The sequence below is a fragment of the Glandiceps talaboti genome, chromosome 4 (assembly GCF_964340395.1).
Source record: "Glandiceps talaboti chromosome 4, keGlaTala1.1, whole genome shotgun sequence".
NCBI classification, from domain to species: domain Eukaryota; kingdom Metazoa; phylum Hemichordata; class Enteropneusta; family Spengelidae; genus Glandiceps; species Glandiceps talaboti.
In genome coordinates this window covers 6,171,664-6,189,925 of record NC_135552.1, presented here as the reverse complement: position 1 = coordinate 6,189,925, position 18,262 = coordinate 6,171,664, and the positions used below count along the sequence as shown (strand labels likewise).

The 18,262-nt window shown below is 35.2% G+C and overlaps 1 protein-coding gene across 1 annotated transcript; it reads right to left on the bottom strand.

Annotated features, from left to right (window-relative positions):
- Nucleotides 1–96: 96 nt before the first annotated feature.
- On the bottom strand, nucleotides 97–17,253 carry LOC144434585 (lysophospholipid acyltransferase 6-like). The gene is made up of 12 exons (XM_078123056.1): nucleotides 17,173–17,253; nucleotides 13,953–14,098; nucleotides 12,612–12,779; nucleotides 11,428–11,483; nucleotides 9,983–10,037; nucleotides 9,094–9,274; nucleotides 5,867–5,957; nucleotides 4,851–4,955; nucleotides 3,343–3,446; nucleotides 2,150–2,350; nucleotides 1,300–1,454; nucleotides 97–626 (listed from the first exon to the last, which is right to left on the bottom strand). The coding sequence occupies exons 1-12, from the start codon at nucleotides 17,227–17,229 to the stop codon at nucleotides 479–481; spliced, it is 1,467 nt and encodes a 488-aa protein (XP_077979182.1). The 5' UTR covers nucleotides 17,230–17,253; the 3' UTR covers nucleotides 97–478.
- Nucleotides 17,254–18,262: the final 1,009 nt, after the last annotated feature.

Sequence of the window (18,262 nt, the reverse complement as noted above, 5' to 3'; positions counted from 1 at the left end):
TATTTGTCAAGACGAAGGAATTGTGATAGCTTTAAGCAATACAAATGTGCTCAAGGCAGAAATGTCAGACTAGAGTTCTTGTTATATATGTACACAATACAATTATAGTGCTTTACAACTTATTCGGTAATCCGAACAAGTACAAGCTCAACTTCAGCTGGAAAGCTAAACACATTGGTTGAAAGATATTAAATGAATAAACATTCAAGTAAGCAGCCTCTTGGGTAATGGTGAAGGATTCCAATCTTTGTTTGTGGGCAAATGTTCATACTGTCCATTATTGATGAGAGATAATATTGCTTGTGTTAAGGTCTGAGGTGTTTAACTCTAATATTTGTGTAGGTAGAAACAATAGAGAGATCTACCATCTTAGTGTGTCTCGTTAACATGATTGATTGGCATAATGATATACGATGTACACAAATATCAACATTGAAGCTCAACAATCGAACTTTATGAACACCACAGACAATAGTGTTTACTGATCCTTTTTTGCACCCAGGACTTTACTTCCATATGTCATTGATGGTGACGTTTCACTGTATGTTGTCTCCCTATTGGTCTTCTTGTTAGGTAATATGCATATCAACAAGAACGATATCACGTGACCACAGAAATATACAGATCTGTAAAATAAAACCCAAAGGAACGTAAAAGTGTAAAGCCAATGAAAATTGGAAAGGGTGGCAAGTTTTATTGAGATTGCATGTACATTTACTCGTAGGAGCTATTAATTAACATTTTGTTTTCAGACACCTGTACGCATGTTTTATGACGGTTGAATAAAGAAAAGTATGGATAAAATGGGCAATACGAATCTGATCTTTATATTAGAAAGCCTAACGTATTATAGGAAATATGATGAATACGATTCAATCACTGTTGAAAGTAATCTCGTCAGTGACTACAAATAATAAATAATCGAGCCTTGGATTCTCTGACTATTGCAGGGGGTTATTTCATTGATTGCTGCTGATAGGATATTAAGAACTACAAAATAAATCAATGGTTCATTGAATCTGAGTTTGCACAATTTAGATTACACGTTCTGTACTAGAACCATATTGTTCAGGTTTTTTTTAAAAAAAGATAAGGACAGCAAGCAACGATGCAGATCGCCCTTAAAAAGTGTGATAACTTGTGCATTAAACTAGATCAGGATGTTTTATCCCAATTTTCAAATACTACATATTTCCAACATTTCAAACGTTTTGAGTAGGTGCAACTCGCAACCATTTTGTTTGGGTACTGAAAACAATCTTCCGATCATAGGCCAAATGTGAAAGTACATTGATTTACCTGTAATACAGCATGATTTCGTTGTTGTCGAGAAGCAAAAATGGCAAAGTCATGTAGTGGAGGTATATAGTATTGAGGATCCAAAAAATACCGTTATAAACCCATTTCCCCGATGTTGTTTTGAAAATGCTGAATTGATTCATGTACTGGTGCACCTGCAGCGAAAACAAATACACAATTTATTTTAAATATACCCTTGATCTTGCAATTGATATATGAATTGACAAAATCGCAAAAGAAGCGAGTACAGTTCGTCTATCCCGTGGTCAATCTAGCTACTATTCCCTTGGGCTACACTACTCACACATTTCCAAGGTGTTCAGTGCATACTGTCCTCGGTCGACTTTGTTCGACAACTGTCGGAATCGCACTCAGGTCGTACACAAGACTATCCCGATGGAAATGGAATATCATCAACTTCAGCCTCCATAAGAGATAGAGACACAGACAGACAGACAGACAGACAGACAGACAGACAGACAGGGGAAGAGAGATTAAGGCATACACAAAAACATTCGCATGAGTCACCCATCTCATACACTCTAATATAGATATTAGAACTTTTTATGGCGAAGCCACAAGAAATTGTCGAATTTACTCATAAAAAATAAACTACCGCTCCTGAGGTTTAATTTGGTTCAAATCATGAGCAAAATATTTCGTGGGCCCCTTTCAGACCATCAGAATGTTCATTCCCTCTTTCGAACCCAAATTTATTTCACGACTCCACCCAATTTCTCCACAGTCCCCACCGTAATTTCTGACCGCAGCCTAGTTTTAATACGGAAAATGGCACCATAACTCATATCTGATTGGATGAAAATTTGGAAATGTGAAAACGTCTACCTACCCTTCTCGATGTCATCTGGCCAATAAACGTATTCAGCATAAGTGCCCAATAGTACCCTGGATAAAATCCATGCCATACAGCCGACAGTAAAACTGTCAATAGGATTTTGTAATAAGGTACACGATAATAACAGACATATTTCAACCAACGAACAGTAGTGATGTTCCAACTGGCGATATTATCATTGATATCGGTTGACATCTGAAATAATATACAAGTCAATATTCAGAGAATGAAACCTCATATTTTCATCTTGGCCATATGGATGAGAAATTAGTGAATAAAACAATTGGCTAGTTATGTTTTCTATTAGAAAAAAACCACACACACCAATGAGAAACCTATTAGAAAACACAAGGTCGCACAACATAGACCAAGTCTTTGTTAGCAAGTCAATATATTACAAACGGTAACTACTGAAAATGTGTAAAAAGTTTGTTATTCATATACAATGAAGTGAATTGTAAACGTGGTAAACATAAATAGTTACTATATATACGTCATGTCCAGGCTTTGCATGCATCTGTCGCTAATTTTCCATATATTTAAAATGTCACCATTCATATATATAGTTTGAGTGCTTGTGTTTACTTGTGATACGTGTGGTCCACATTACATGTCGAAATGTGTAGTTCAAGGACATTTACGACATGTACACCCAACCAATACACCGGCAATCGACCGACATGGAGTTCTTGTATAAGCGAAGATAATACTAAGTCTTGTTGCCTCTATGGTGTTTGACTAGTTTGTTAAGGCATTTGTTTTGTTGACTCGTTTTATCAATTACTCACAGTACAGGCAGGATCTTTTGACAACTGCCCTGTTATAATTAAGTCATGTCACTGATACATTTTACCTAGAAACCTCAAATACATTGGTTGAGCTTCTTAAACCTTAGTTTATTAAACAGTGATGATTGTATTTTAAACTAGCAACTAACCGTTTGATATTCCGTGGAGCAACATTGTCATATGAAGAAGGAAAAAGCCTAAAATACTATATGACTGTGTAGGAGTAATATATTTGATATTGGCAAAATTCGAATTACGTGAAACACATCCTAGCCGTGAAGTACGTTCGCATTGATTTTCGGTCACAATATGACAATTTAAGAAAGTTCTCTACTTTAATTTCTTGAAAACGAACTGTATGTGTATTAGTATATAAAAGGATGTCAAGTTCGACTTTACCATAAATTTTCTGAAGTGAATTGGAGTCAGCAGGTCCCATTTAGGTTTACCGTTTTCATCATAGCCATTGAAACCAAAACCAGAAGCATTGCACACTACCTCAGCTAAAAAAGAAGACATCAAAACAGTATGAGCGGTTATTTAATAAATATTGAAATTCTATAATTTAAGATTGCATAAATCTGTCAGTCAGTCTGTCTGTCTGTCTGTATCTTTTATTTTTATGGTACGAATTCTTAGCAAATCTGAATGTTATCATGTTGTTGTATTTTGTTGTGCTTTTTCAATGTTATGCTTTACAATAAAAATCATCCTACCCACATCTAATTGCATCAGTTGTTGTCTTATGTTATCATGTAGTCAGTAGCAGTCTTAATTTCAGTACACAATGGTAACAGTCTTGTGTTACAATGTAGCCAAAATGACAGTCATCTGAGAGAGAGCAGAGACGCCCTACCATTGTCACGAACAAGTATGAACTCGCTAAACACAGAATAAATTGATACTGAATTGTGTATCCTGGTGTTCCATCGAAGAATACATGCATTTGAAACATTTGCCTATCTGGTGATTGAGTGCTCTACATAAACGCATACGGTGTGAATTTCACAATACTGTTCAGCTTTTCTGTTTGATACAACCACAGGAAACCCCAAAGGTACATATGCCACACATCAATACTAATGTCGCATATTTTGCTACCTTTATAGTCTAAATGAAAAACAACATCATTTAAATGTATTGCAACTCCATGCAGACACTCGGGCGCCAATATTTTCCTTCAATCCAATCCAATCCTGACCAATTCAATTCAATTTAATTCAATGCATTTGGTGTCTGTATGGTAGCATTTTGAGTTCATTTAACCTAGAAAAAATGTTCCAAAAAACTGTACTAATTTGATCTTGCTCCAATTCCTTATTGTTCTCTGCGTGGTTGAATCAAACAGAAAAGCTGAACGGTACTGTGAAATTCGCTGTATGTGTCCCTGAACGTGATTTCTTAAGATACTTATTTCTCTATCCTATGGGTAGTATATGTAGGTAGGTAGTCTTGTTGGAAACTTCAGGTATGTTTATTTCGGGTAAATTTACTGACACTTGTTCTCAGTACATTTATCGTAAATGACCCCCTTTCTAAACATAAACACGAGTCTGCTACCAGCTGCGCATGCACTCCCACCGTGTACGTGTACAAGTATATAAAAGGATGTCAAGTTCAACATACAGACATAAACTGCTACTAAATATCTGAAAAACTAACACATTTGGCAATAGGTGTTAAGTTATATTGTATATTAGTTAATTCTCTTGCGCTATTTAAAACTAATGCTGTGTATTGATACAGTTGTCGTCATATTAAATTTAATCTCAAGCAATATAACATAGGAAACACGATTTATTGTCCATCCACCAAATCGTGCACGTAAATATAGAATTCGTCTTCTCTACGTTGACTTTAGGGAAGAGGAGTGGACGTATGATGAAATTACATAGGTAGATACTCACCTGATATAAATCCAAATGTATACTTAAATGCTGATAACCAAACTGCCATTGTTACATACACCACACGGTGTATTGCAATTGGAGAAGACTGCAGAACGTCTTTACCTAGAATATGATTATGGTTACCATTATTTTACATAAAGCTAGTATATATATATATATATATATATATATATATATATATATATATATATATATATATATATATATATATATATATGCGCGACATTTGCATACAAGTGTAACCTAATACATGCCATGAACACATGGATTAGAATATACCTAAGTCACACCCCAATAAACACATATATTCAGTTGTATGAAGATCGCTAAAGCATCAAACTTCGAGTTGCAACTTGTGACTTCGAATTCCTAGGATTTAGTCTTTAATGTTCCGCAACAAATATTGAATTGAACACTGTTCTCCACAGTTATTGTGACGCAAGTTTTATATACATGTATATATATATATATATATATATATATATATATATATATATATATATATATATATATATATATATATATATATACACACACACACAAAATACACAAGTTATGTATATACAAAATACACAAGTTATATATATATATATATATATATATATATAGTTATATATATATATATATACACACACACAAAATACACAAGTTATGGTACGGAGCCGTTACTCAGAGTTTAACGCTTGAATGCGATCTTCGTCCGAAGATCGCATTCAAGCGTGAAACTCTGAGTAACGGCTCCGTACCATAACTTGTGTATTTTGTGTAAATACAGCTCTACTTCGCAGTATTGAGCGCTTTTCCTTCAGTTTATGACTTACCTCCTACACTGAATTAGTATATATATATATATATATATATATATATATATATATATATATATATATATATATATATATATATATATATATATATATATATATATATATATATTGGGTGTACGTGTGTGTAGTTCAGTTCTTCTAACCATGTGTCCCATTATTCAAATTTTATACATGTGAATGAACACTTACTAAGAACGCCTTTGATAGTATATGAAGATCCAAGTACACCGACAACTGTCGCTGTTACAATACAAAGCATCATTTTCGATAAGACAGCTTCCTGAAAAATACGTATTATGCGATAATGGATACGAGTCAAGATTGTTACAAAGTTAATTGCCAATAGACCACAATGAGCCAACGAAGCGTGTTACAAATGAATAAATGAATAAATAAATAAATAAATAAATAAATAAATAAATAAATAAATAAATAAATAAATAAATAAATAAAACAACAACAGAATTATGTATGGGTAAATGAAATATTTGCAAGTTAATTTATGCACAAAGCACAATTAACAACTTTCGATATGTAGTTTCACAAGGAAATTAAATGATACTATCGAAGCTCCACCGAGGGAAAAGTTTAACCCAAGTTTGAATTGCTGTAGAAACAATGATTACATTTGATAGTTTGTCGCATTTAAATAGTTTCTAGAGGCCAAAAACTGTTTCTATGCAACGACAATTACAATATATTTTCCTGTATGTGAAGTGGTCACTTTAATTTGTCACACATGGAAAAAGTAACCATTTTACATAAAGGAAAATATATTGTATTTCGATGTAAAACATTTTTTCATCTTTGTCAGTGTTTAATTTCTGTACTTTGTTTGTTTGTTTGTTTGTGTGTTTGTTTGTTTGTTTGTTTGTTTTTGTTATTTATTTATTTATTTATTTATTTATTTATTTATTTATTTATTTATGTATTGTTTGTTTGTTTGTTTATTTGTTTGTTCGTTCCTTTATTTGTGTGTGTGTGTGTGTGTTTCTTTTGGTAAACATCTTAACAAAGCCTGGGCTCCCCTTGATATCATTACAATATTGTCTTTTTGAAAAAAATTGTGTAGAAAACAATAACCACTGGACATGCATCCCATCCTTTAACTTCAAACTTTGGTGATTGAGAACATTTATGAGGCAAAATGAAAATAGTGTGTTTGCTTCTGATAACATGAAATCAGAAAATAAGGTAGGTAGGCCAGAATTTTATTATTATATTTTGCTTGAGATTTTTAAAATTACTTCCACCCCAAAATAAGATACTCGTCGGCCACAATACTTCCGTGAGAGTTTGGTGAGGTGTAAAAGAAGTAAATGAAGACAATTATAAGTTAAGTAGATGAACACTACTGTCATAGTCTTAAAGGCCTGGTTTATCTCTGAAATACGATTTTGTTAAATTAGCGCCAATGGCGTTGTAGCACAACTGTATAGTTTTTAAAAAAAGGTTTACCCACATGCTGATCCATGCTAGGTATAAGTGTTCATTTGCTGAATGATTATCCAGTTGCTTATCCAGCCTGTTGTTATCTTTGCCATATATACGATCATTTGGTTGTTGCTATGGGTGTGGTCATGTTGCTAGACATATTTGCACACATTTTCTGAAAGTTTGTTCACTTATCTATTAATCCTTGTTGTTTTCTTTGCAATATACGTGATCATTTAGCTGTTGCTATGGGCGTGGTATTGTTGCTAGGCACATTAGCATACATTTTTTGAATGTTTATTCATTTGTGTTTTAATCTCTGTTGTCATCTTTGCAATATACGCGATCATTTGGCTGTTTTTATGGGCGTGGTCTTCATGCTAGGCATATTTACATACACTTTTTGAATGTCTGTTCATTTGTCTATTAATCTCTGTTGTTATCTTTGCAATATACGTGCTAATTTGGATGTTGCTATGGGCGTACGTGGTCTTGTTGCTTTGCACATTTACATACCTTTTTTGAATGTTTATTCATTTGTCTATTAATCTCTGTTGTTATCTTTGCAATATACCTGATCATTTTGCTGTTGCTATGGGCGTGGTCTTGTCGCTAGGCACATTTGCGTACATTTTTTGAATGTTTATTCATTTGTCTATTAATCCCTGTTATTATCTTTGCAATGTATGTTACCATTTAGCTGTTGCTATGGACGTGATCTTGTTGCTGGGCAAATTTGCATACGTTTTTTGAATGTTTACTTTTTTGTCTATTAATCTCTGTTGTTATCTTTGAAATATAGGTGATCATTTGGCTGTTGCTATGGGCGTGGTCTTGTTGCTAGGCACATTTACATACATATTTTGGCCATGGGCGTGGTCTTGTTGCTAGGCATATTTGCATACACTTGTTGAATGTTGGTTCACTTGTCTATGAATCCCTGCTGTTATCTTAGTGAAATACATCACCGTTTGACTGTTGATATGGGCATGGTCATGGTTGCTAGGAATATTTGCATACATTTTTTAATGTTTACACACTTGCCAATTAGATGATGTTGTTATGTAATAAAAAACTGCAGAATAACACTTCCAGAAATATCTTACCAAGTTTCAGTCTCATTGACCAATTACTTTTTGAGATACAATTTTTTGACCAAAATTCACATTTTTACACCTAATTTGCGTATCACTGATAAGATCATATAATATGCTTAATATTTCTTCATATATACACCTCCAGATGCATTCCCATTAAATTTCAGCCCAATCTGCTCAGTAGGTTTGGAATTAAAGATTGTTCACCAAAAAGACACATTGTAGCCCTAATTTGCATATCACTAATGGGATCATCATGTCGTCAACAATTCTTAATCTAAACACCCTTAAGAATGCACCCACCAAACTTCAGACCAATCTGCCCAGTAGTTTTTGAGTTTAAATTATTTGACCAAAATAACATTTTGTTTACCCAAATCACACACCTGTGGTAATCATTTCAATTTGAACAATTTCCCAATTAGACACCCAATGTAATACACCCACCAAATATCATGGCAATCGGTCCGGCGGTTTTTGACTTGTTGTTTACACACACACACACACACACACACACACACACACACACACACACACACACACACACACACACACACACACAGACAGACAGACAGACCTACACTTTGCCATGCCTATAACACTACTGAACCTTTTGCATGGACAAATGATTAATATGTTCATTGGCTTAATCTAGGGTCGGAAATTGATTGTAACCACTGATTACGTAACACACTGATACCACCAAGGGCGATCACCAGACCAGTTTAAATGCGCTCTTTATGCATGCAAGGTCGGATATCATATACTCGGTGCACGTAGTCGACGGACGACGTCATTCACAAGGCGTACATACAAAGACTGTATATGATACATGTACATACAAGTGTCCAGATAAGCTAGACATCAACACTATAACAAACTTACCATCACAGACGGTTCCTTGCTGATAACAGCTTCTTTGCCATCTTTAGTTTTGATTTTGTATGGTATAAGATGTTTCCCTTCTATGAAATCAATGTAGTCAGTATAGAAACAAAATGGCCCGACTATGAAAGTTTGGAAGTGGAAGATGTAGCTGAAGTACTCAATGATCGAGGGAAACCGTCTGTAAGAAAGGGGTTGCAATGCACAGTAATCAGAATACATGTATACGCATTTACGTGTAGCAGCAATTGCAGTATATATTATCAATAAACTAAAACAGGTGACTTGTCTTCTAATCACAAATACGCTATATACGGATTGAGTGATTAATAGTGCTCAGTATGCGCATGGTTAAATTGTAAGGGGTGCTTAAGTATATTAATATGAACTTTCAGAGAGTACTTCTTGGAGTTGTATTTAGTCATGGGGATGATAAGCTGTATTGAGCAATATAGTAATACATATACACAGATGCCCATACGTCAAATGCACATGCACATGATTGCGTCGTTGGGTATATCGTTGAGTATGTATGTATGTATGTATGTATGTATGTATGTATGTATGTATGTATGTATGTATGCATGCATGCATGCATGCATGCATGTACGCATGTATGCATGTATGTATGTATGTATGTATGTATGTATGTATGTATGTATGTATGTATGTATGTATGTATGTATGTACATGTATGTATGTATGTATGTATGTATGTATGTATGTACAAGTGTGTGTGTCTGTTTGTGTGTCTGTCTGTCTGTCTGTCTGTCTGTCTGTCTGTCTGTCTATGTATGTATGTATGTATGTATGTATGTAAGTATGTATGTATGTATGTATGTATGTATGTATGTATGTATGTATGTATGTCTGTATGTGCGTCACCTACCTTATTACAACCAGCCTTTGTTTTGGGTGTTGATTTGAACTATCTGTTGATGATCCTGTCAGTGGACAAAAAGGTTAAAAAACAAGATTAAATGCAATGTGTTGAAAACTGGTAGTGAAGTCAAATGACACAATGACACTAGTTTTGTTTGGATATGGACACTATTGGTATGCAAATAAAAGTATCAAAAGAAACGCCAATGATATTGTTAGTATGCAAATAATACTGTTAGTATGTAAATGACACTATAAGGCTGCAAGTGACAGTGTGCAAATGGTAATGTTTGTATTAGTGTGTAAATTATACAGTTGGTATTGGTATGTAAATAACACTATTATTATGCTAAGAATAGTATTAGTATGTAAATATAACGCTACTATCATATACTTAACACTATTAGTATGTAAATTACATTGTTGGTATGCTAAGACCAGTATTAGTATATACATAAGAGTATTAGTATGTAAATTATGCTGCTGGTATGCTAAGAACTGTATGAGTATGTAAATGGAACTGTTAGTATGTTGAGAACAGTATTAGTATGTACATGACACTGTTAGTATGCTAAGCACAGTATTAGTATGTAAATGACACTGTTAGTATGTTGAGAACAGTATTAGTATGTACATGACACTGTTAGTATGTTAAGAACAGTATTAGTATGTAAATGACACTGTTGCTATGTTAAGAACAGTATCAGTATGTTAATGACACTGTTAGTATGTTAAGAACAGTATTAGTATGTAAATGGCACTGTTAGTATGCTAAGAACAGTATTAGTATGTAAATGACACTGTTGCTATGCTAAGAACAGTATTAGTATGTAAATAACACTGTTATTATGTTAAGAACAGTACTAATATGTAAATAACACTGTTAGTATGTTAAGAACAGTATTAGTATGTAAATGGCACTGTTACTATGTTAAGAACAGTGTTAGTATGTAAATGATACTGTTATTATGTTAAGAACAGGAGTAGTAAGTAAATGACACTGTTAGTATGCTAAGAACAGTGTTAGTATGTAAATGACACTGTTAGTATGTTAAAAACAGTATTAGTACGTAAATAAAACTGTTAGTATGCTAAGAACAGTATTAGCTTGTAAATGACACTGTTACTATGTTAAGAACAGTATTAGTATGTAAATGACACTGTTCGTATGCTAACAACAGTATTAGTATATGTAAATGATACTGTTAGTATGTCAAGAACAGTATTAGTATCTAAATGACACGGTTAGTACCCCAAGAACAGTATCAGTGTGCAAATGACAGTATCCTAAGAACACTATTATTATGTAAAATGAACTATATTGATATGTAAATTACACCATTACTATATATAATAGACACTATTAGGATGCAAGTGATAGTATTAGTATGTAAATGACACTGTTAGTATGCTAAGAATACTATATATTATTATGCAAATGACATTACCCACCGTCTTGTAATCCAAATGCAACGCTTGTTATCTTCATCGTCATTATCATCATAGGTCTAGATAAATCATGAAAATAAAATTCAATTTTGATCCACATAATCAAACAACATACATACAGAAGTTTAATGCGGTAATATAATAATTGTGATAACATTGTGATTTGAATTTTATAACGTTACTAACATGTTCGACTCTCAAGCAGCTCACCGCTCTACAGATAATGCATTAACTTTTTTCATATTATGCTTTTTCTGTTGCTATAACGATTTATAATTGTTCAAATGTTAACATTATCGAGATGGCTGTTCCTAACGAGGGTGCTGTAGGCAAGATATTTGAAACCTGGCGTTTACCGTATGAAATATTAACGTATATACATGTTTAAGTAGTACTGTCTGGGTACCCCACTTTGATATATATAGGGATGTCGTCTTACCTCGCAAATGCTACTAAACGATGTATCAAGATGAAGTGAGACTGATCACAAGCTTTCATGTTGAGATGGTCACAATAAAGATAACACACAGACACCCCTTAGGCTTAATAAAAAAATTGTGAGGTTCCGATTACGCTCAATTTTAGAATAGGTGGCGTAGATAGATTTTTTATTTTATTTTATTATATGTTTTTTCTGTGTGTGTCAGTGAGTGTGTAGTTAAGGTTTTCCATTGTTTTCAAAAGGTCTCTGTGTTGTTTATTTCTTCCGATCAGATGTACAGCTATTACAGATTGGAAGGAAAGTTTTATTTTGTCTCTGTAAGTTGATGTCAGTTTTCGCCTCCACTTTTTTCTCGTGAGACTTCACAATATTTGCGAAGTTATTATCTTGTTTTCGAATACGTAAAAAAAGTTTAGGGTCGGCAGTGTAAAGCTAGGTCAGGTAACCGGAACCAAACAATCATTTTTAGGCCTTACTGGGGTTCTGCTCTGTATTTTGTTACTGATAACAAAAACAAACACAAATGTAACAACCTAGAGCGCAGACACTGCGTAAGGGATGTTTGTGTGTTGCCTTTATTGGGTTTACCGCAACATGACACCTGGTCGCCAGTCTCACATATCTTGTTACGTCGTTTACTACTAGCAGCATGTACAAGCTAATAAGAAAAAAATCTTCTGTAACATCTATGGTGATGCTCGAAATGATGACAGTGATATTTTGATAGGTCGGGCAACGTACGTACGTTTCATGGTCGAGAAGTTCCGAAGAATCCTTCATTGTTTTACGAAGATGTTCTATAGACAGGTAGGTCATTGAAACGAAAAATACAACCACGGCCATATACTTCCGATTTAAGAACTTCATCAGAAAGTATCCAATTGCTGACTGGAGAAATAAGTGAAGCATGGACCTGCAAGATAGTGCGAACAGAAATTACTCCTTCAATGAATGCAGCTATTGACAGACAAGCATTTACAAGCTGAACTTGTTACAAACAGGGACAATACATATAATATATAAATAGCTAAAATGTTCACTCATTACATATTTAATACAAAGATAGACATATTTCGACTCTAGACTAACAATAACATGTACAGAGACACAACAAACACAACACAAAACCCTTGCCCTATCACACTGAACTGTGACTCAGACCACAATAGTGGTCTGGGATTGTGAAAAGTATTGCTATTCTTGTAAAAGCTGACTTAAAATGCAAACATTATAAATGAACTAGATGGTTTTAATGGCTGCAATTGTTTATTTTCTAACTGATAATCGACATTTCAACGTGAATACTTCTACAGCCCCACTGTGCATGGTACCTAATAGATGTAATTATTTCTTTTGCATTATAAAGTTGTATGAGGATATGTAATATATGTCATGTTGCATGAGTGTAACATCAAGCCGACATCATTTAAGCTGTAAATGTATTAAGTTAATAACACATGGCACTGCATGTTGGAAGTATAGCGAGAGATGTATTACATTTCATCATTTGATAAGACTGTTTACGTGATATTTCATATTAACAAACGTTTAGGCTATTCAAGTTCCCCTGCAGACATCCCATGTACACATAAAGAGACCATAAACAGTTCTTATTAAACCATGACCTTAATACAATTTTTGTAGTTCAAACATGGTGTGCCAAGTGTTATTAATACAATCTATTTCTTTACTTTCCCTTTGTGTTTGTAACAAGTTCTGCTTCTTCCGTGGGGACTGTCGTATCACAATCCATGACAATTGTGGCAATCTGAGAAAGTGGTGAAAGCAATTTGTCACCCATAGAATGACTCGGATCACCTGTAAACAGCATATTAAGTTTGTCAAACTATCGTTTATTCGAAATGTGGTGGTATTTTGGGTGAGCGGATGTTATGGTGTTGTACCCGAGACTTGTATATGTGATTCATATATACTAGTTTCAGTTTCTACGTTGACACCTTATTGAAGAAGATGGGTTTAAATTACATGGGGAACAGTTCCAAGTTACAAAAGAGACACTGGTAGTGACAAGCTTTCCTGGTCTGTGAATCAGGGAATTAGATCTTGAGTGTGACCAAATACTTACCATGAATAACAACTAAATCCTATTGTTAAACCTATGGCAGTTGCTACAATGTGTCTTGTCGTTGGGCTTACTTTCTTTGGATGCAGTACATGTCTGTAGATTATAGCTAGTATGAGTGAGCAGGATTGAAGGAAGGGAAATATCATCTGTAAGAGAAATAGAGATAATTAATCTCGGGAAATCTCTGTTTTAGCGATTTAATGAAGGCAAGTCCAAATACATTACTTCCATATGACTGAATGGAGACATGATTTCAAAAAATAGTGGCAACAAAAAAATACTACAAAGTGTCTGTAATTATGCAGGAAACTGCTGCATTTCGTTATTTGATACCGAAGATCCATGTCAAGGTCAAAATTCAATGTCTCAACAAAAAGTTTAAACCTGACAATGACATATTTTTTAGTTATGTGATAAATTGTGCTTTTTCACTACAAATTTGTCACCCATTGTATTGAGTGAAAAGGGATATGAGCACCAAAAGCAATGAATGTGTATGGTTATCTGGTACTGCATTATCTATATATATACACATGAAAAGAAATTAGCCACACATAATTACTACAAAGTGTCTACAATAAGCAAACAATGGCATAGTTTTGTCTATGCTATAGGTCAAGATATAAGTCAAAGGTCACTGTATACAAGAAAACTTGCATGTAATTGGTTAGCCACTTGAATGACGTCTCTATGTATTGCCATAACACGTTTTGAGTTGTGTAGTAATATAGTGAGTTTTTACTACAAATATGGCTGGCATTCAGTAAAGGCGATATGAGCACCGAAACTAAATCTTGTGTATAGTTCTTTTCTTCAATATTTACTTGTAAACATGATTTTAAATTGACAATATTTAAATACTACAATGTGTCCGTGATATGCAGGAATTGGCTTGACTTTGCTAATTGACCCTGTCAAGGTCTCAAGAGATAGCTGTGGTAACTGTGGTAGACACTTGAATGGAGACTAAAGAACCCCAAAGGGACTGGTGCCAGTCTATATACCATCTTAAAATGAACCAGCTAAAATTCAATTGTGAAATGATGGAACTTGTCAAATTAGGTAAGGGACTGGTCAGTTTCTTCGGCCGGGGGGAGAGGTAGTGGTAGATTTGTAGGGGGGGGTCACCCTGTTTTTGAAATTGACAGTAGGGGGTCACGACGTTTTGAAAATTGTGGATGGGGGGAGTGATTGTGTTTTGGATTGTGAAAAAAATCCTTTTCTACAATGGCATATAGCCTTGTCTGAATGCCCCTATACCAATGTTACGGGCCCATTTTTATGTGAAATGGGAAACTCATTAAAACGTACATTTACGTTAGCTTTTCGAAGCTTAGAAATATTACCTCAAAGGCTATGCATAATCTAACATTGCCTCAATAGAAGCAAAAACCTCCAGATCTGCCAGGGGGAAAACCCAAGGACTCCCTATAGCCCCCACAGGTCATCCATGCATTCAACCATCAATCAGATGCACCAACAACCTTTTTACTGTCATAATGGTATTAATCTTTTCTTCAATATTTTCCTCCTATTGAAATTTGAGATGATACTGTCTTTTAAAGATGTGAAATTTAAGAGTAAACATCCCCCAGGGCTTCTAGAGGGAGACCCCCTCGGACACCCAGCATGAGGTGTACACATCCCAGTCTCAAGCTCTTCCCCCTACCTCTTAATGTCAAGATGCTATCAAAGTATATTTCATAAGTATTTTAACCCTATGTAGTTGCTTTTTACATGTTGGTGCTGTCTTGTAAAGCTTGGAAATTCTTGTCTGAAAGGGTCTGAATAGTCTGAAAATTGACTTTTCAGAGTTAAAAACTTGGGTTTCTATTCTAGGGGGAGACCACCTAGGACCCCCGATAAGAGATGTATTTATTCCCTTATCAAGCTTCCCCCTACCTTTCACAGTCAAGATGCTATTAAACCCCTTTTGGAATATATTTACCCTGTGTAATCAATAAGTATAATTATGATAGTGCTAACCCGGAATCTTATAAAGTATATAGTAGATGCAAGACAGTCAAGCAGCCCACACTGAGTCAAGATAAGAAAATACATGTCATGTGAATATTATATATGATGGGTAGGTTGGGGGGCTGCCTGTTTTTGGTTTTACAGATGGGGGGAGGGGATCAGTGATTTTTGTCGGCCCGAGTTAAGAACCCCCCCCCCGGCTGAAGAAACTGACCGGTCCCTAACACGCATCCCGGCGAGCATTCCGATGTGAGTGAATTAAGTTTATGTCTTTGACAATGTATTTCCAGCACGTTTCAAGCAAGGCCAGGTGCATGCGTAAGCCGCCACGTTGATATCGTTGTATATATTCAAGTCGAATGAGTAGTACTAACTTAGATTTTGAAATCTAGGCGCTTTACTAGCTGGCCATATTGAATACACAAGTACAATGTGTATTATTGAATGCGCATGTCCAATGACCTGATGCTCTAAACAAAATGTTCCATAGAATCTATAACACCGCCACGCGCTTAATTTTAAATTTGAAAAACGATTATCAACTTAAAGCAGACGAATTAAGGGCGTGCTACCTTCATCTGTTTTTAAGCTTGACTTAAAAAGCTTTAGCTAGAAATGCGTTATTCACACGTCAAGGCTCAGACCGACATGTTTTGTTTGGCTTATTTGTACATGACGTCATAGGTTACATTCGAAACTCCTTCGTTTTAATTTTCAAAGGGCTTTTACCGAGTAAATTCTGAACCCATGCAAATCAACCAAATTCAACATGTCTGGCTGAACCTTTGATGGAGATGTTAATAATCTGGGACCGGGGGTATTTAATAACGAGGTCAGACATTGTTTGCACGTCTACAAGCTAGACTGCTAATAAAAAGTGTACTGTGTTTGACCGCTATCACGGCCAAAGACAGGCGTAAATGGATTTTTAACTAAGTACTCTCGTCCCCACCAGACTGTTCATGAAAGTGTGGTGTTGTGACCTTTCAGTAATGTTTCAGGTAGACAGCTAATTTTCTTAAGATTACTTAATATCCATTTACGCTATGAACTGGAGCTACGGACGGGTTAATAAACTCATGTTGGAAAACGATACATCTGTGTGGCTTGTTCTGTGACGGTGCAGTGCCGGGTTTGTTATTAAAACTCTTCAAAACTTCATGCGCAGAAATACATCTCAAAGTCGCTCGCCAGAAATATAACGTTCCGTGATGTAACACCCTAGCACACCCTTTACACTCACCTCTGCTATAGGCACCTTTGCCATATCTGCTAATATAATTAAGAAACCGAACGCCATTGCGAGTAGTCCTGAGCTCTGTGTTCACTAAACCAACTAAACAAACTACTCTGGTTACTATTGGAATGGTCACTACCGTAAAAGGTCAAGGTCGGTCAAGTGTCATTTTATGCATTCGTGCAGAGACATGCACGATCGGCACTCTGTTGAAATCCTACATAGGGCTCGAAATTCACCGAATGTTTTAATCTTTCATATTGCAACATGTTTGATCAGCCTTGCCAGTTATACGTATTTTCACTCAAGGCTAGAACGGCAATTAGGGACTGGCCAGTTTCTGCGGCCGGGGGGAGGGGCTCGGTAGATTTTTCCATCGGGCCGACGAAAGGTCACTGACCTCCCTAACTATAAAACCTAAAACCAGCCCCCCCCCCATCACCTTATTCTATAAAATAGTGTCTCGCCCGATATATCATATTTTCATAAGTATTTGATTTTGACTCAGCGTGAACTGCTTGACTAAATAATTTGTAAGGTAGCATATCATACTACATTAGCGACTACGCAGGGTAAATATATTAAAAGGAATTTAATAGCATTCTGACTGTAAAAATGTAGGGCCAAGTTTGAGATGAGACTATGTAGACGTCTCTTGGGGTCTCCCGTAGAAGCTCTGGAGTTTTTCTCACACTTTAAGCCACTGTTTAGGGTATTCAGACCCTTTTATTTGGTTAATATTTTCCGTCAAGTCAGCACCAAAATATAATTAGCAAATACATAGGGTTGAATTTTTTTTGATAGTTTAAACCTCATCTTGACACTTAAAGGTAGGGGGACCTTGACATGGGAATATTTACACCCAATATAGGAGGGGGGGTCTAGGGTCTCCTCTAGAAGCCCTGGAGATTTTTTACTCTTAAAGTCAATTTGTAGGCTATTCAGACCCTTTCAGACAATAATTTCCAAGCTGTACAAGATAGCACCAACATGTAAAAGGCAACTACATAGGGATGAAATATTACAAGAAATGTTTAATAGCATCTTCACAGAAAGAGGTAGGGGAAGAGCTTTAGGATATGTTCACCTCTTATGG

Coding starts and splice junctions, on each gene's coding strand:
- LOC144434585 (XM_078123056.1), bottom strand. CDS start 17,229: ATGGCGTTCGGTTTCTTAATTATATTAGCAGATATGGCAAAGGTGCCT. Junction 2,351..3,342: donor TTCACTTCAGAAAATTTATG/GTAAAGTCGAAC, acceptor ATATTATTTCAG/ATGTCAACCGATATCAATGA. Junction 1,455..2,149: donor GCCAGATGACATCGAGAAGG/GTAGGTAGACGT, acceptor TTTTCGCTGCAG/GTGCACCAGTACATGAATCA.